Source organism: Nanorana parkeri, unplaced genomic scaffold, assembly GCF_000935625.1.
Source record: "Nanorana parkeri isolate BGI_ZX_2015 unplaced genomic scaffold, ASM93562v1 scaffold1540, whole genome shotgun sequence".
Lineage (NCBI taxonomy): Eukaryota > Metazoa > Chordata > Amphibia > Anura > Dicroglossidae > Nanorana > Nanorana parkeri.
Window position 1 is genome coordinate 150,588 of NW_017307808.1, and position 20,359 is coordinate 170,946.

The window sequence follows — 20,359 nt, forward strand, 5'->3', positions numbered from 1 at the left end:
TCATTGCACCTGGCGGTGAGTGTCACGGCAAGCGGCATAGTTTACCTTGCCTAATGGACCCTTTAGCTACACTAATCACCAATAAATAACTATAGACTGACCCAGAATCATGTAGTCCATTCTCCACACTCACACAAACCAGCCACAGATGCGGTTCAGCACTTCATGCCGACAAACTGTTTTTAATTCTCCAATGTGAAGACTCCAGCCCGTCCATCCAAAACCCGTCTTCTATACCCACACGGACCGGTCAGAGGTACTCCTGAGCAATCTACTCAACTGTAAGACCTCATCCTGTCCTCCCAAACAGTGAGTTTTCATTTTTATATTGCTTCTAAAGGTTTTATCCATACCATCCCAGCAAATCCTAGAGTTGCAGCGCTTCTTTCCACACTTTCTTTTTTCCTAAACCTTGTTGACAGCCTTCCCAGAAGAGCTAAAGCTGTTATAGCGGCAAATTGTGGACCAACTCAATATTGAACCATACAGTCTAAGACTGGGATGCCATTAAAGTTCATGTGCGTGTAAAGGCAGGCGTCCTAATACTTTTGCCAATATAGTATATATACACTGAGTGGCCAGATTATTATGACCACCTGACATTTGTAGGCAAATAGCTATAATTTCACGCTGAAGTTGCTAGAGGGCCAGACGATTATAAATAGGGAAGCAGGTTGTTTACCACGATAGTAGAAGTGATTTTTTTCTGAAGATATGGGTAAGCAACGCGATTTAACAACCTTTGAACGTGGGATGATTTTTGGCGCAGAGCCATGGAGCGAGTATCAGCAAAACAGCAGAATTCGTTAAATGTTCAAGAGCAGCTGTTGTTAAAGTGTTTAAAGACTGGACTGTCAGCCGAAAATCTGGGTCTGAACGTGCCAATTGTTGCCGTCAGCGACTAGTCAATGTTAGGGCAGAACGGAGAGTGGCAAGACTGGTACAAGACAACAGAAGGACAACAGTGTAGTATCAGATTCCTCGCATCACCTTTCAACATCTCGTAGAGTCACGAGGCGGCCTAACAAAGTCATTTCGTGGAGACATCTCGTGGCCCAACAAAGCACTGAATATATATAAATATTATATATAGTGCCCGAGTTAAGGTGGATGACTTATAAACTATAAACAAAATAAACATACTTGTTTTGTTTTGATATTCAGATAAACTTCTCAACTTCCCTCTTCCCCGTCTTCCCTTTCCTTCCCTCAAATTCTAGATTTGTTTTTTTTTTTACTGTAATCTTTATATTTACTGACTTATGTTGGAGAGTATAGTAACTTGTTCTGTTACTACTTGGACCATAGTAAAGGAGTGGGCAGAGTAGGTGGAATCTGCAACTAGTTTGCTAAACCTGTGTAAAAACACTCCCTCAAACAATTCTCTGTGCTTCCAATTTCATCCTGACCTATAATAAGGCTCCATTCACACATAGCTGTAGCGTTTTCTGTGCGTTTTACACATTTTACTATTACTATAGCCGGAACGTGCGGAATCCGCCCATAGAATTGCACTTGGACTATTTTTCGGGATGCGCGGTTCCGTACATGTGCGGCTGCCGCAATAGTCTGAACAATGAACATGGCAACGCATTGTTTTTTATGTTCATTTGAAGGCTTATAAGATTGCATGAGAGCTGACATAAAAACACTGGAAACTGTGACAGTTATTACCAGAGGCATGCCTTGAATGTAGCATTCACTGCGCACGCACTAGTAAACAGAATGTATATGAAAACATTGATTAGAATATTGTAACATCTACTGAACCTTTCTAATGTTCTTTTCTTTTAGGAAACAGTTAAATTGGTGGGTTCAGCTCTGCTTTAAAGGAGAACTATGGGGGTCAGTGTTTTTCCCCATAGTTCTCCTTAGGGTAACGGGAGGACACAAACTAGCGTCCTCCTGTTACCCTAAGCTCAGTACCCCTGTCACGGTAGAGAGCTGTGACAGGATCAAGAGGTGAGCGAACGCCGGTATCTGTTCGCTCACCTCCCGATCTACTGAGCCGACCTGTGACAGTCTCATTGTCACAGGTCGGCTAGAACTAACCTGGCTAGTAGCTCAGGACTTGAAATTTTGAGCCTTGTCATAGTACTCTTTTAAGTACAGCTGATGATGGTTTATAACAGAAAACGATTCCACCGTATCACTAGATTTAAAGTTGAACTCTGAGAAGCTGTCCCCCCACCCTTGCAAATCTGCCAACAAATTGCTGAGTTTGTTTAAAAAAAGCCTAAGCTAAAACCACCCTTACCTAAATCTATGGTTATGTGGTGCTCTGGGTTCCGAGTCTTCTCTCTTTTTCATGAAAGAAGAGCATAAATATTGTTAACCTTTGCAGTGGGGCTACTCCTGCACTGCAAGGGTTAAGTGCTTGTTTTCATCTGAAAATAAAAAAGTTATACACACCTGAACCTCGCAGCCGGCTAGCTACTAGACCGCTCCCTGCTACTTTTCCCCATCTCCTCTGCTTCAGTGGTATAAAGTCCTGTAAGTCATCACGTCCTATACAGTGTATAGGACGTGAGAACATCAAGGTACATTCTAGCACTGGAGCAGAGGAGGAGATAGGTGGCAAGGAGCAGTAGCAGCCACTTGCCTATACGTTTCAGGTGGGTATTACTTTTATTTTCATCCCTAGATGTAGGGTTATCCCTACTGCATGGGTTAAGAATAATTATGCCCAGAGTTCATCTTTAAGGAGGGTCCTTCTTCAGGTAACAACAATGCTGATTGGGTGACATGGGCACTTCCTATTGACAATCCAGCGACGGGGTACTCTCTGGTGGCACAGCATGATGATGTCACAAAGAGGTGACCCATCAGTGAGGGCACAGACTGCTGCACTGGCTCGCTGATCATCATTCCCAAAAGCAGCTCCGGCGAGAGACACAAGCGGCAGAATTAGGTAAAAAAATCTAATAAAAAAAACAAATCATGTAACTATGTAAATCATATAACTATGCAGAACCTTATTAAATATAGTGCGTAGCAAAGTCCTTTAAAAGGTTCTTCCTATTAAAATTATTGTAAACAATAGTACAGAGTCGATGCATATGGAAACATGTTATACCTGGCCTATAGGCACCTATATGCTTTTGTCTGGACAGTTAAAATCTTAAGTGAAACATCAAAAAGGTTTAAATTAAGGTGCCTGAAGGCCCAAAGGTTACATGACTTCAAGAAGAAAGATAAGAATCAGTAGACAGTAGACATAGTTGTAATCTAAAATGCTCAGAAAGATCTCAATCCAGAAAGATCAGAGCTTTGCCTAGCTGTTGTGTTTGCCACCAAAGAATTACTTAGCACTTGTTATACAGGTTATACGCACTTGTTATACAGGTTATACGCTCAAATTAGTTTCTATGTCCTTTATTTCTGGGAAAAGCACAAATGTATGATTCTCCTTAGCGTATCATTTTACTGTTTCACATAGAAAAGTATTTTGACACAACCATGCAATCATTTTTCTAGATCTAACTAAAATAGTTCATTTGCAAGCTGAATGACAGACTTCTGTGGTCACTGTAACTGACAAATCATATAAAAAAAAGCTCCCATATCATTCAATCATTAAGGACAGAGGTAAAGTAACGGACACATAATGTGCAACATCTTTTTAATATCATATGCAGTACATCCTAAAATAATATCAAAAGTTATACTTACTATTATATACTGATATGGATCTATGGATGCCATTGGGAGAGATTAGAGTTCCAGTCCTACAGGAATACTACTTTTTCCTAAGTTAATAAACAAGCATGAAAGATGATCTGGGTTAGTAAGATGGCATGAATACATTTTAATAATTCATAACAAGTACACAATTAATAAAATAATGTATCTTACATGCAGTGGCGTAGCAATATATCTTGCTGCACTCCTTACCAGATAGTAATGAAAACCTGTCTAGTCCAGGTGGGTGCTTGCACTGACCACGGATGGCACCGTGCAATAACATGAAGTCCAAGAACGTCACCAGCACTCCAGTGTAACGTGAAAAAAGATCAATTTAATGACACATATATTTGTCATACAATGCAAGCGCTTTCGGGGCCTCACAGGGTCCCCTTCATCAGGCTCAGAATGACGAGCCTGATGAAGGGGACCCTGTGAGGCCCCGAAAGCGCTTGCATTGTATGACAAATATGTGTCATTAAATTGATCTTTTTTCACGTTACATTGGAGTGCTGGTGACGTTCGTGGACTTCATGTTACATGCAGTGACTGACAGTCATTTTGGTGTCACCCCCTCTAAAAAGTGGAGCACTCTGTCATGGACCGAGAGCCCGACAGTGTCAGGAGAGAGGAGGGGCCCCCGGGGCATACCTCATCCCGCCGGGCGAACAACCCCTCCTCTCTGTGCCAGCAGCCATTACCAAGATGGCCGACAGGTGTCAATTAGATGACCGCCTTCGCGCATGTGCTGTGACGTCACGGCGGGGTGTCACCCGGCCTCCGCTCCTCGGAGCAAGACATTATGATTTTGCGTATACTGCCCACTATATTTTGTACTACAGCAAGTACAGTGGAACCAATTTGTAACATCAGTAATTACAGCTCACAGAAAAAGCACTAAAGTTGTTCAAATCCATTACTCAGAAATTCAGCTCACCCTGCTCCCCTCTCCAAAAACCACCTGCTCTGCATTTACATTAGAGATTAGAAGGTATGCTAAATCACTGCTGGGAGGTAGAGCAGCGTGAGCTGAGCTGCTGAATGAATGACTTTAGTGTTTCTGCTGTGAAATTTGAGGAAGAATTTCTCCACAGTACCTGAAGCTACAGAGGTCAGTGATGGCTCATTCACTCCATGTTTAGTATATGCAAATGCTTGAAACTCCATAGCCTGGCAACAGGATCACAGAAAGTGTATTTAACGTGTATGTAAAACCCTGCCTTTATTTTCTCCCTTTTGGTCTGTTTTATTTAAAACAGAAAACAGTTTGCTATGTCTGTTCAATAAGTGCACAAATATACCTCTTGACATTGCCAGAAATCATGTGAGTTAATAGCGTCCCATGCTCTCTGTCTGTGCTGCACTCTTTTCAGTTACATTGCTCCCAGTGATCTCTGTGAAGTACAATTTTCTCCTCCCCATGTTATGAAGATTTAAAGAGGAGGAGGTGTTTTGTAGACCTGCCCTAGGGTGACAAAGCTGTTTCTCCATGGATATAGTATGGTGAGGATAGGAGTGTGTTGCTGACAGGATAAACATATGAAAATAAAGGCAAAAAAGCAGAGAAAAAAGTATTGCACCCTTCATATTTAAATACTGGTAATCTGCAATATATCACATTTTTGTTCTTGGGTTTATTTACACTTTAAGCCTAGATTTCAGATTGACATAGTGAACCTCAGTTCTATACATACGATAATGTACTCCCACCTTTTCTACATGTCTGCTATTCAATTTTGTTAACATAAGAGCATAATATGCAATTTAATGTGAATACCGTTATCTTGCTTTTGTTTTGTTAATAAAAAAAAAACTAGCAAACATGTGTCCATTCCTACATGGGTAAAGCTGGAGATATTACAATGTTAAAAAACTTTTTCCTTGTGTACGATGCATAGTAGAGTAGTGCTGAGGGCATGACAGTGGGCAGAATGTGAAGAGGCTATGACAGCAGGTAGTATACGGTAGTATACGGTATGAAGGAGATAAGTGTGGAGTGCATAATATTGGCAATCTGTGCAGTAGAGAAGTTCAGAGGATATTACAGTGGGCAGTATGTGAGGAGTGCACAAGGTATGACAGCAGTATGTGCTGAAGAGTGCAAAGGGTATGATAGCACCTACAGGCACTGTCAGTGTCACTGAAATGGTGGATACATGAGAACCAGATGCACACACCATTTCAGTAACACTGACAGTGGTTGTAGGGGGTAGCCAGAGAAACTGACAGTGCACCTAGCTGCCACTAACAGGCACGGTCAGTGTCACTGCAATGGTGGATAGGTGGGAACCAGGTGCAAACCCCATTTCATGGAAATTGATAGTGCCTGTATTTGGCAGCGCACACCTTTCCAGAGACATTGACCGTGCACCTGTTCTGGTGCCTGTATGTACCTACATATACATTAAAAGGAGAACTATGGGGTCAGTGCTTTTCCCCATTGTTCTCCTGAGGTTAAAGGGAGGACACAAACTAGCCTCCTCCCGTCACCCAAAGCTCAGTATACCGCGAGCTACAGCTCGTGGTATGCTGAGACACCGCAGCCGGAACGGATCCCGACAATGCTGTCTGGATCCACCTAGCTGCGTGAGTGACAGCTGGCTCTGCCTATCTAGAGGCAGAGCCAGCTGTACCCACCCCCTCCCCCGTCCGCTCCCCAGTCAGCGCTAGAGGATCGGACAGGGGATGGGGGGAATCCCTGCAGAGAGCCGTGAGTGACAGTCACGGCTCTCTGCACGGATAGATCGAGAAGTGAGCGAGCGACGGTATGTATATAGACTCTTGTTTTCCCAAACATTTTTTGGGCACATATGTGATGCGCACTTGACATGCACCAAATAAACAACTTAGTGCCCCAATGTGGAAGGTGATTTGCGACATGTGCGTCAGAAACTTGAAAACCCACAAATAGCACCCTATAAACAATGTAGCACAGATATAAGCCACAGAACTCCGCCAGTTGCAGATTTGCAGAGTAAGCTGCCTTCTCCATCCCTACTCCCTCTGCCTATCTGAGCAGAGGAGGCGAGTCATCTGTCAGGTTCCCTTTAATGAGTGTGCAGACAGGCTACTCTACTGCCTGTACTATTCTATTCCCATGATAATCACTTCCTGATCGAGGGGGAGAGTGATGAAGAAATAAAGTGAGTGGTCACTGTGCACTATGCGCCTGGTAAACAGAGGTCCCTGAAGCAGCTTTGTTTAATAGGGACACTGTGCACTATGATGCACACAAATATACATGACGCAGTGTAGGACAGTGCAGGACACTGCATCATGTATAGTTTATTGGGCCCAATGTTATAACTGCTGGTGCTATGCTATTGTTAAAACTTTTAAACAGTCTAAACCTTTTCTTTGAAGCCTACAGACAATGATCATAAAATATATGGGCAGGCAAAACCAATAAAAAACCCCCTCAAAGAGCCGACAGTATATCAAACATGTAGCAGGTATGGCTGTCCTATATTTTTAATATCCTTATTCAGCCTGTGAATAAACCTAACTAAAGCATTTTATTCCTTCAACAGTACTTAAACACCCACTTATAGGTGCTGCCTAAAGGTCTGTCACAAAGCCAGTGCCAACATATTGTTCTCCAGGTCTACTCACGCCTTTAAAAGTGATTCCAGGTTTTCGTTCTCAAGAGTTGCTTCTTTCTTAACAAATGGATGCCAGCTGTTTTCTTTTTTTTTTTTTTTTTATAAACCAACCAGTATCATCTTCTCCTATATAAATAGAAAAAAAAATCCTTAAATTAGATGCTGCAGTATTTCCTTAATAGTACCAGATATCACCAGATGCACAAATTTCAGTCCTGCACCACATGCCAGCTTGTAAATGCATATATAATTTTCTCAGGGGATCACCTAGGAGGAAAATCAGCTCATTAATATACAAATGTCCAGTACCAAGATTCAAGAAAATTATAAGTTGTCTACATAATGCTACATACAGTATGTACCTTTTAAAAAAAATCTCTCTACTGTTTGTTGAAAATGCAGATCTAAAGTTTGATCCATGAGGTATTTTTGGTGACTCTGCTCCCAACTACAGGGATGCTCATCAGTAATACTAACACAATTTTAACCTCAGTCCCTTCTATTCTCTGCATTTGGAAATTCTTCACACACCAAGTCATTTCTTTTAAACACTGTAAAATAAATTCTGCTTACACAATTAATGTCATCAAATACCTCATCCCTCTTTGCTAGGAGAAATATGTTACTCCCCTTGTATAATTGTAGATAAAGAGAGTAGATCAAACAGCTGCAAGGGAATAAATTATATTACCAGGTTAGAATAAATTATCCCAAAACTATGCATGCTTGGATAGAATTCAAAGTTCTTGCGTTTAAAAATAAAGAATATGGCGAACACATTCACAGGCGAGAGTGTCTCAGTCCTCTTTTTCACCTTTGTCCACCAGTCTTCTACATTTCTTATTTCTGTTTACCTCCTTTATGTATTCTTTTTTATATATTTTGTTCTTGGATATTTTTTTTCTGTGCACCGCTCCACTAACTGCCATTACAACCATGCTCTTCTGCAATGTACCAATGCAATTCTGCACTAACCGCCACCGCACCTTTGCAATTCTCTACCGATTACCACTGTATCCATGCAGTTTTTCACTGACTGCCAATGTCACGCTGTACACAGCATACTTCTCCACTGATCGGCACCACATCAAGTTGCTTCTCAAAGTACTGCACTGGCGCATTTCTCTACTGACTTTCACCGCAGCCACAAATTTCTCCACTGACCATTAATGGACCTGTGCATTTTTCCGATTGATCACCCACATACTTCACTGACCGCCAATGCAATTCTCCACTGACTGACAACAAACATGCTAATTATGGTAATACATATAAATTCAGTCCAAGGATATACAATAACTGGATAAAATAACCGATAACATCATATGTATTTTAATTTATGACAACCTTTAAAGATTATGTAAACTCAGCAATTACAACCATATGGCAATAGGCTACATCATATGGTGATAGGTTATAACAACTGATAACCGCAGTGCACCTAATATTGCAACATGCAGTGGTGGATCGCATGTGGCACACGTTCCCGCATCACAAAGATGTGAACAAAGCCTGAAAATTTGGGTTGTTTGCTCAAGCTGGATTTAGGCTTTAACTAATTTTAATAGTGGAAAAACATCCCATTCAAACCTCGAACTCCAAATATTTTTTTGTTTACTATTCCAATGATTTGTAGAATGTAAGCACTCATGAGCAATGCCCCCCTAACCCTCTTGTCTTGAATTGTAATGTAACTTTACTATCTCTATCCTTATATTGTAAAGGTTTGCACAAAGTGTTTGGTAATATATACACCAATCAGGCATAACATCATGACCACCCACCCAATATTGAGTAGGTCCCCTTTTTGCCACCAAAACAGCCTGGACCCAATGAGGAATGGACTCCACTAGACCTCTGATGGTATGCTGTGGTAACTAGCACCAAGCCTTCAGTAGCAAATCCTTTTAGTCCTGTAAGTTGCGAGGTGGTGCCTCCATGGATTGGACTTATTTTTACAGCATATCTGACAGATGCTCGACTGGATTGAGATCTCGAGAATTTGAACAGTAAGACAACACCTCAAACTCGTTGTGTTCCCCAGACCATTCTTGAACCATTTTTGCAGTGTGGTAGGGCACATTATCCTGCTCAAAGAGGCCACTCCTATGAGGGAATACTGTTTGAATGAAGGGGGTACTTATTCCGCAACAATGCCTCTGCCAGCTTCCTTCTTCCCATAGTGCATCCTGGTGCCATCTCTTTCTCTAGGTAAATGACACTCATGCACCCGGCCATCCACTTGATGTAAAAGAAGATGTGAAAAATCAGACCAGGCCACCTTCTTCCATTGCTCTGTGGCCCAGTTCTGATGCTCACATGCCCATTGTAGGTGGTTGTGGCAGTGAACACAGGTCAATGTGGGCAACCTGATGGTCTGCAGCTGCGCAGCCCATACACAACAAAATTAGATGCACTGTGTGTTCAGACACCTTTCTATCAGAACCAACATTAACCTTTTCAGCAATCTGGGCTACAGTAGTGCTTCTATTGGTTTGGACTACACTGGCCAGCCTTCGCTCCCCACATGCACCAATGAGCCTTGGCTGCCCTGCCACTGGTTCACCGGTTTTCCTTCCTTGAACCACTTTTGGAAGGTTCCGACCACTGCAGACTGGGAACATCTCCGAGATGCAGTTTTGGCGTTACTCTAACCCATTTGTCTTGCCATCACAAATTGGCCCTTGTCAAATTTGCTCAAATACTTATGCTTGCCCATTTTGTCTGCTTCCAACACATAAACTTCAGGTACAAAATGGTTATTTGCTGCCTAATATATCCCACCCACTTCCAGGTGCCAATATAACAAGAAAATCAATGTTATTCACTTCTTAATGGTCATAATGTAATGGCTGAATCGGTGTAATCCTGTATAATAAAAAAAATTCAGGATCAGTTTTTTAAACATGAAAGGTAGTTCCTAAATCTTATGATATCTCTTAAAGATCACGGTTTCTTTAAGCTTTTTAAATGGCAGTACTACCTCGTGACAGGTCAGTGGCAGCGTTTGGAGAGTGAAGTCTTCACAGGTTCATAGTCTGCCACGGTCAGCAATGTTTTATGTCTATTAACTTTTGTTGAAAGTGCATTGCTTCTGGGTTGCTTTTTGGACTAATTATCCTCACAAGCCGGCTAAAAATACGGGAGTTTTGTCTGCCTAGGATTATGCATCTCGTGAGAAGAGCCTCCTGTGATCTGTGGTCCAAACTTGAGTTGGTCCAAACACAGAAGTAAGCTGGGTTCCAATGTCATTGACTAAATATAGATCAATGTTTTTTACTAATTATGCCATGTGGCAATATAAGGTCAATGATGTCACCAGTATCCCGCCCCTTTGTTTAAATGCAGCTGTGGGGTGGGGAATGCCCTGGCTGCAGCTTATTGGGCTAGCACTGACAGCCTCTTTCTGGGTTGAGATGAACTCAAATTCATACTAAAGCTAAGCTCATCCCTACTTGTAAGTGTGATGCCTTTTTCTTTGTTTTATTATTAGTAAATTACTTTATGCACTATCTAGTGTACTTCACTGTTTTTCTTTTTGTTGTAGCAGTGTACAGTACTTCCCTGGGGCACTATTCTTGGAGCTGCAAGAATATGGATTGTTCAGGATATTTTGGAACCGACACTCAATACCTATCCTGCATTATGCAGTGACTGTCTCTCCATCCATCCATCCATCCATCCATCCATCTAATAGACCCTTTTGGGACTGAAGAGTCTGGTGAGGCTGCATCTGGATTGCTGAATTAGCAACATTAAGCATTACTCTACAAACTGTGTTACACAGAGTACTGAAAAGATAATCTTTCTTCCAGTTAAAACATAAAAACCCCATGTGATACTGGAAAAGCATATCACAAATCTTGATAAGTTTCCATCTCAAAACAGTAGAAGCCAAAAAACATGAACAATGTTTATACATACAAGGTCAAGGACCAACAGAAGAGAAAAATGAAGACTCCCGAACGTCATGAGAGTTCAAACATCTACTGTGCAGAAGAGTAGTGTTAGTGTGGAAGGGCGAGAATTATGGTAGATATTTATTATTGTCTGTGCTTTCACTGAGAATATTTCCCTTCCTTTTATGTACCGGATTCACAACAGTAAGTGAAGCGAAATCTCTGCAAAGTCAGGGGAAATCATAACTGTGACAGTTATCATTGGAATACTTGCCCCCTTCCTAGAGAGAGTAAAAGAGAGAAAAAAGGGAGATTTCTACTTTTTTCAGTTTCAACTTATTTCAAATCAAATTAAGATTCTTTGGTAAAAAGTACAGGGAAACCATATCCTTAGGCTGTGACTGTGTATATATAGATACATACATGCAAATACATTAGGGTTGCCACCATTTTTGGATTCACCTAGACAGTCCAGGTTTTAAGTACTCCATGTCCTGTGTCCGTGTTTCATGCCAGCTGAAACGTGGACACAAGATGTCATGATGTCAGCCACACAGAGTGCAACCATGGGGTCCTGGTGTTTCAGCTTGAGTGAATGGAGGAGACACGGGACATGGAGGCATTCCGGAACACAGGGAACAAGGAGGTGTCTGAAACACAGGGTGCAGATAAGTCTTGAAGGACACACTCTCCTGGCTGTCTCTTTTTGCTCATCCTCCTGTCCGTCTCTCCTCACTCTCTCCCCTGGCTGTCTCTCCTCTCTCTTCCCTGGCTGTCTCTGTTCTCTCTCCTGACTGTCTCTCCTCGCTCTCTCCTGTATATTATCTTTTAAAAAATTGCAGCGTGGTATCAGAGTGTTCAGATTTCACCTGAAGAGAAGGTGGCAACCCTTATATACATATTGCATTCACACACACACACAAACACACACACACACACACACAAAAACACGCGCTATTTAGAGTTCTGGCATTTGTATTTCATATTACTGTTTTTCTGTCTGTATACTATGTATTTATAGCTGTATCCAGGAAGATATAAGATGCAGTTATGTATTAACTAAAAATGATTCCAATGTACTTTAAATTAAAATTGTCTAATTAACTGAATATGTCTTGACAAGTCCTTTGGCAGGTTCAACTGCTCTCGTATATTGTATTTTAAAACTGTAAGTAGCTGCTTGCCAGCATTTAATGTTTATGTATAGCCAAAACCTTGTTCTAAATGTTTAATTCCCTGCCAGATTGTTTTTTTTAATGCTGCTTATGTACTATTGAGGACATTTCCCTTTAATTTGACTTTACCTATTGTTCCAGAGATACAACAGGAAATTAGAAGAAACTTCCCAAAGTAAGGGGAATTATTTATCTCTGTATGAATTAAACTGTATCTCAAAAAAAAAAATATATATTGCAGCTTACCAGTCCAGGCTAATGTTCTAGTGAGGCTAAGGACGTTTTCAGCAAGTACAGAACATACCAGATGATCTTGCTAGATTCCTTGTCACTTCCTGTGAACTTAAAAGAAAGTGCAAAGAACTTCTTTGTCATGGTCTGCGGACCGCGGCACTAGAGAAGATAGGCTTCGGGGCTTACGGAGCGTATTGAAGGCACGGACTGGAGTGATAACAGGGATGTAGGTAACAGAACAAGAAATTAAGTTTGAGTCTGTGCAGTATCGGGGACGCACTAGAGGCACAGAGTCTAGGAAGGGCCAGGTCTTCTACAGAGCCTGAAATGGTGAGGATTAGGGATGCACCGATACTGATACAGAGTATTTGGGCGGCTACTCGTACTCGTCCAGATGCTCCGATGCCTAGCCCGATGCCTGAGCTTCCGGTATCCGGAAGCCGGACAGCAAGTCATTACACACTGCCGGGTTTCCTGATTGGCCGGGAAGCTGGCTCCATGCTCCCTCGTCACTTGGTGTGTAATACATCACTTCCGCATTCTTGTGTCACTCTGCAGCTTCAGAAGCTGGAAAGAAGCTGATGGAGCAGATCTGTGCTTCATCAGCTTCTTTTGGGGGGTCCTAGGTGATATTAGGGGTCTTAGAGACCCCTGATGTCTCCATAAAGAGGACCTGTCACATATTTTGCTATCACATGGGGGAGTTTAATTAGCCCCCGTATGTGATAGCAATAAAGTTTAGTGGGAAAAAAAAAAAAGGAAAAAAAAATGTAAGTTCCCTGCCCAAATTTTTTAAGTTACACATAAAAAAGAATAACATTTTTTTTTTAAAGTCCCCACCCATACATACACGAATTCAAACATGAGTCGGGGGCGCATACGTTCAAAAAAGACGATTGCGCCCATTACGCCGCACATGTTATATATCGCCGCGAACGTCGGAGTGAGAGGTCTTGAAGTGGTTAAAAGTCCCCGCCCTGCATGCACAAACACACGTCGGATGCGCCTACATGCAAAAACCAAAATTGCACCACACATGTTACATATCGTAGCGAGCGTCAGAATGAGAGCAATAATTCTGGGCCCATCAATCACTGATAACACTAAACTAATGAGCAGTAAAAGCTTTTAAAGCGTCGACTATGGGAAATTTTGGTTATTGTAGTTTTTTGCAATGTCACAGGCGCACACAATTTTAAGGCTTGACATGTTTGGTATCGATTTACCCGGCGTGACCCCATCTTTTATATTTTACCAAAAAATTGGGTATTCTGTTCTGTTTCTGTGCACTAAATTTCATTTTAGTGTATTTTATCCCAAAAATACTTGTTTGATAAACATTTGCACAAATACAGTGCAACATAAAAATATTGCAGCTAGCATCTTTTTATTTTACAGGGCCTCTACTTCCAGAAAATATATCATTGTTTGGGGGTCTGAAGCTGTTTTCTAGCCAAAAATGCAGATTTTATTATGAGTGTACAAATGTAAGAAATTGCTCTAGGCAGCAAGTAGTTAAAAGGAGAATTATGAGACAAGTGATTTTCACTCAGCCTCATAATCTGAGCCGACCTGTGACAATGAAACTGTCACAGGTCGGCTCAGTAGATCGGGAAGTGAGCGAAACACATACCGTCTCTCGCTCACTTCTCGATCTATCCCTGCAGAGAGCCGTGACTGTGACTCACGGCTCCCTGCAGAGATTCCCCCCCTCCCCTGTCCGATCCCACAGCGCTGACTGGCGGAACGGACGGGGAAGGGGGCATGGTACAGCTGGCTCTGCCTCTAGATAGGCAGAGCCAGCTATCACTCACGCAGCTGGGTGGATCGAGACAGCATTGTCGGGATCCGTTCCGGCTGCGGCGTCTCAGTATACCAGGAGCTGTAGCTCCTGGTATACTGAGCTATGGGCGACGGGAGGAGGCTAGTTTGTGTCCTCCCGTTACCCTTAGGAGAACTATGGGGAAAAGCCCTAACCCCATAGTTCTCCTTTAAGACTTTTTTTTTTACTATAAACTGTTAACCCCTGGGTCCAGTACCTTACTGGAAAAAAAATCTTTTTGGATTATTTTATATCTGTCTGTGACTCCACTAGAGAGATTACCCTATACTTATTTTCCCTTTTGACCACAGAACAAGAAAGAAAGGGAAAGGGGTTTACCAGAATACTGTCTCTTTGACCCCTTGTCACCAGAAAAGAAGAAGTGACACAAATCTCTCCAATGTGGAAGCACACAGCAATAAAAAAACAATTATCAGTCTAAAGTTTGGCTTTAACTATGTATTGCTCAACAACACAGAGCATTATACCGTACTACAGAACTGACATGACAGCAACAGTACAAAAATTCTTAATTAGGCATAGCACATATTATTTAATGATTTTACAGTTTTGTTATACTAGTTCAGAGTATAATTTCTGATGGGACCGAGATTTGGTCTCCTGCAAGCATTCAAATGTAGACACAGGTACTGTAATGTAATGTAAAGTCATGTAATATGATACAGTATGTTCTAATTAACATGGCAGATTCACTATAGTAAACTTGAATTAACACTAAATCTTGTCTATTCTTAGCCCAAGCCTTACTTAATCCTTCATGCTAACCTTACTTCACTACAAAGGAGGGGCGTGGATGCCACATTGGCAGTTGGACTCAATCTCTATGCCCATTTTATAGACATCTTTAGACTTATGACTACAACTAGCAAAACAAAATCTGGCATATCTATATGTAGGAAGCTTTTTTACACCTCTTCTTTGCTAGCCATGTGGACAAAGTACTCTGCATGCTCAGTCAGCTGCATAGACCTTAGTGCAATGCCCAAGCATTGGTATATGGAGGGATCTATGGGGTAGTCCTTTGAGGTCTGGAGCAGACAAAATCTGGAGCAGATTTGCACTGCAGCCAATCAGCGTCTCTCTTTTATTTTCAAATCTTACCTGAGAAAACTGAAGAGAGATGATGATTGGTTGCCATGGGCAACTGCTCCAGATTCTGTTTGCTCCAGGTTTCGATAAATTCCCCCCAATGTGCTGCGCTAAAAAAATACCTGCCAATAACGTATCACCCCAAAGATATATTCCACTATATGTGAAATATCCCCTGCACACTGTGCCAGTACAATTAACAAACAGCTAAACTTGATAAAGTCGGATTACAGATGTAACGTACATAGGTTGGAGCTGGGAAACACACAGCATGGCTAGCAATGCTGAAGCTAGGACTGAGGTGTGCTTGGATCTATATGCAAAGCAGATAGTTATGCTATTACCAAAAAGATTTTATGTGAGTAATACGGTATTTTTAAATAATCATTTTAGAGTTGTTTAACAGTGTGCACTATGGAGCATCTCTTCCTTGTAACATGTACCCATGAGCTTAACAAGTTAAGCTCATGTTGAGAAGTGACTGTTGAGAAGTAACTGTTGAGAAGTGAGCTGCTTTACCGGTGGATGCCTTTGATTGATGAACGGTGTTTAAAAGGAAGGTAGATGGGTGCTCACTGCAGCTATTATTGAAGGGTTTCCTTCCGCCTGGATTAGAGAGGGGAGCGGCGAACTGTTGAGTGGTTCTCATGATAGGGTGAGCAGTATTTTTAGGCCTGTATAGTGGCCGTCACTGTGTTTGTGACAACGCCCACAGGAGGATAAGAGTTCACACTAAGGCTGAACTGTTGATTTTTAAACCAAAAATAATTTCTTCATTTGTTTTATCAAGGATTTTTCTTATCACATTGCACAGATAGTAAGAGCTTATTCACACCAAATCCGGACCAGATCTGCACGAGTTTCTCCATATGCAGTGCAGTGCATTTTGATGCGTTCCGGTCCGTTTTCTTTTTTGTTTAGCCTAAAATGGGCTTTCAGGTGTAGTCCAGTGCATTCCAGGGTGTTTGCATGTGTTTTTGTGCGTTCCAGAGCAGAAAAAATAGGGTAGGCTGCAGTTTTTCCACATGCTCTGGAACTGAACGCTGCGGTGTGAACTAGAACTCAAAATACCATTGGAATACATTGGATGCATTTTTGTTGCATTCTGTAACTGCTCTTCATCTCCTCGGGGCTTGGTGTGAACAAGTCCTAAGTGTATGCGAACTCGCTGAGCTTGTTTTGTTCTGTTTATGATTGCACTACGCTTTATATGTTTTATGTGCAATCTTCTTTGATATTGTATTATTGTTAACTGTATACATGTCACTGAGAGTGTGGCATTCTACTCATTATATTCATCAAGTTTAGCTGTTTGTTACATTGTACTGGCACAGTGTGCGAGGAATATAGATAGTGGAATATATCTTTGGGGTGATAAGTTATTGGCAGTTATTTTTTTAGCGCAGCCCACTGTGTTTATATTTGGTTGACTTATTGATCTGGTGGTTGCTGCTCTTTTTTCATTTATAGGACAAACACATTGCAACATTAAAGCTATAAAACATCTAATGAAAGATCTCTATGCTTCAAAACAAATGTGGTAGGGAGGACAAGAGGAGCTTTGGGGGCTATTTTTTTCTGTTCAACTGAACAGATGTAGCCAAGAACAACAGTGGAGGTAGTAGTGGAAAAAAAATAAAACACAATCTTTGTGGCTAAGACCAGCAAAAAGCAGACATATGATGTAGATGTTATGCTGTATTTCCAAATTCCCTATTACACAGAGGAACAATGCCGATAGTATTACTCAAGCTGCGTCTGTGTCAATGTCCAAAAAAGTACGCAATTACTTGCTGTCTAAGTGTGTAACTAGAAGTACTATTCACACATGACATTAGAACTGGTTTAAAGCAGTGGAAAGTCATGTCATGAAAAGGTGTTTGAAAACAAGACACATATTATATTACACAGAGAAACCACAAGAACTATTCAGAGCTTTCTGCAAATAAAATGATTCAAGCTTGATGCTGCACCCAGGTCCATCCAGCTACTTCTGAAGATGTCTGCAAGATTTCACCAGATAGATGGCCATGCTCCCTGGTAGATAACCGTGCCAATACTCTTATTACTTGTCCACACCTCAAGCAGCTATTGTTCAAAAGAAGGACAAAACTACCCAAAGTTTTCAAGACAAGTCGATCTAAAACTGCTATTTCAATCCCCAAAAGATATAAGAAAACAGCAAGCGACCACCCAACAGACGTCACCTATAGCTAAACTATAGCTTTCAGGTTGATCCTCATGTGATTTCTAAAACAATTTCACTTATGTTGTCAAAACAGTTACATCCCTAAGTGGCAGTGTATATTCATGTTTCAGTCTAATAAATGTTTCAAACAAAGGTCATAGGTTTTGTAGGACAAGGCCGAAACACCAGTGGAGTTGTCAATGTTTACATGTTTTTAATAAAACCGTTATTAGCAGTGTACAATGTGTATACTCCATTCTGGTCCCCGCCACCATACGGTGACCTGCAGTGGCAACCAGTGTATTACCACTGTATGTGTCCATGGGCACTAAGGCACTGCTGCCTCTGACAGCTCACTTTATTTTGTTGCCCTGCTTCTACCAAAATGGCCACCTCCACGCAGAGAGATAGTGGAGAACAAGTCAATGTATGTAAGAATTTGGGAAATTGGGGTCCCCCCTGGAAAAGCACCATCCCAAAGCCGAGGGCATGTTTTTTAGAGGGAACCCCACACATTCGTTTTAATGTTTTACATCGGCGGGTCCCCATTAAGATTCCTACTAGACCTAAAGGGTCAGGTATGAATTGGGAGGGGGATCCCATGCTGTTTTATTTATTTTTTCGTTACATGTATTTTCTCATTCTGTTCGCTACCTTTGAGGTAGCAAACAGAATGACCGAGCCAAATGCTGCTGTTCACTCTCTGCTGTTAGGTCCCTATGAGAATAGGGGTGAACAGCAGAGAAGGAATTGCTGAATGTTTGCCTCAACCAATGGAATCTTCCCTTCGGTTCAACCGAACATGCTGACTGAAGCTGTACAGAGATGCTGCGAACAGGCTTCGGCTCATTTCACTTTGACTCGGTTATTAACTCAGCAGCTTGGTGAATAACCCCTTACATGTTTGCTTTGGAGTTTTGAGATGCTTTACGGCAGACCTTTAGAGAAAAAATCTCGACAGTTTTAAGAAACCTTTACTTGTACTAGTGAATGAGGGGAAATGTGGCTATATGGATTGCTATGACTTTACAACACTATACATATCCACTGACATAGTATAGCGTGTTTACACTATATAGGTAATTTTTTACCGTTTGGACGGGAAGGAAAGCAAAATAATATACGATATTGATTGGAGGCCATATACAGTAAGTTTCTTTTTCTTCTATAGGCAAATAAATGCCAGTTTAAAAAGCATCATGTAAAGTAGGCAGTTAACACGCTTCAACAAGAGTTCACTTCATGTTTAGTAAGTGTCTGCAGAGGTCAACTCAGTAGTTTACCAGAGTTTGCCAAATTCCTGCTGAAGCTTGCTAAACAGTTGTTACAGCCAACACTTTAGCAGGTCTGAATTTATCACTCCCAGACTGCACATGATGGGTAAGCAGTATAAAGCATCTAGGAAATTTGATGCTTTATGAAAACGATGTGAATGCTTGCTGAATGGGATGGGCTTAAGCAGGGCAGCCATCAGAAATTTTAGGGCCCCTTACACAGCTTAAGGCCGCCCCCCCCCCCCCACCTACATGGCCTCGTATGCCACCGGACCGGCCAGAAGTGACATCACTTCCGGCCAGTCCGACATCAGACGAGCAGCGTAGCTGATGGGGCCCTAGCTTGTCTCAAAGCCACTGGAGCTGCAATGCTGGGGCCAGGCCTCCGCCTCCTTGCCCTTCACCGTCGCCCGATAGACATGTAAGGGACCCTGGCGGGCCCCCCAGGTTGCCAGGGCCCCTTACATGAGTATCTGCCGAACCCCCGTGATGGCTGCCCTGGGCTTAAGACTGATGTTTACAAATAAAGATGACAAAATCTATAAGGCACTTAACTTAAAGTGTACCATATATTTGAGCAGAATAAAAAACGTATTTAATGCATCTCTTCAATTCATGCATACTTTGCTTATATTTTATCTCTTTGAAAATGCTGTAAGTACAGAAAAACACTTGTTGTATCTGCCAGAAAAACAGTGAGCACTTAAAAAAGAACTCCAAGCAGAATAAAACTTAACCCTTGAAGTAGGGCTACACCCGCACTGCAAGGGTTAAGTGCTCATTTTCGTCTAGGGTCTAAAATAACAAAGATATACTCCCCTGAACCTCTGTCGTGCCTGCCTGCTAGGCTGGTCCCTGCAGCCAGTCCCCCCCTCCGAACACTTAACCCATGCAGGGGGCTACCCCCGCACTGCAGGGGTTAAGTTTTATTCTGCCTGGAGTTTTCCTTTAACATTGTGTGCACCCTGCATTTGCTGCACTGAAATCCCCAAAAATGTGATCAGTCCTCCTCAGTACACTATAGAATATCTCTTCTTTATGTTATGGAGAGGAGGAGAGGCATTTCTAATTCTATATTTTATCTGAACCAACTAATGCATTGCTGAATTTTCACATAAAGTTCTGACTCCACAGTTTTTTGCAGCTTTACCTTTTTTTAAAAAAATAATATTTTCCTGTATTGCTAAAGATTCTTATTATTCTTGATGACACTGATTTGGGTCCTTTTCTTTCAAGATTCTTGTCTTACCAGGTAATTTGACTTGAGGACGTGGAGATAGTTTTCACTATTTGCTCTGGAGCAGTATGCTGAAAAAGGAGCAATTCTAGAAACCAGCCATGTCTTTTCTAATGTTAAAACTGTATGCTTTG

The 20,359-nt window shown here is 41.7% G+C and overlaps 1 protein-coding gene across 1 annotated transcript in view; it reads right to left on the reverse strand.

Moving 5' to 3' along the window:
- The window catches only part of PLA2G4A (phospholipase A2 group IVA), a 115,552-nt gene that overhangs the window by 82,118 nt on the left and 13,075 nt on the right, over positions 1–20,359 (reverse strand). The window contains exon 2 of the mRNA XM_018570481.1: positions 3,673–3,749. Coding sequence (XP_018425983.1) covers positions 3,673–3,705 — 33 coding nt within the window. The 5' untranslated portion in view covers positions 3,706–3,749. The remainder of the gene's footprint in view (positions 1–3,672; positions 3,750–20,359) is intronic.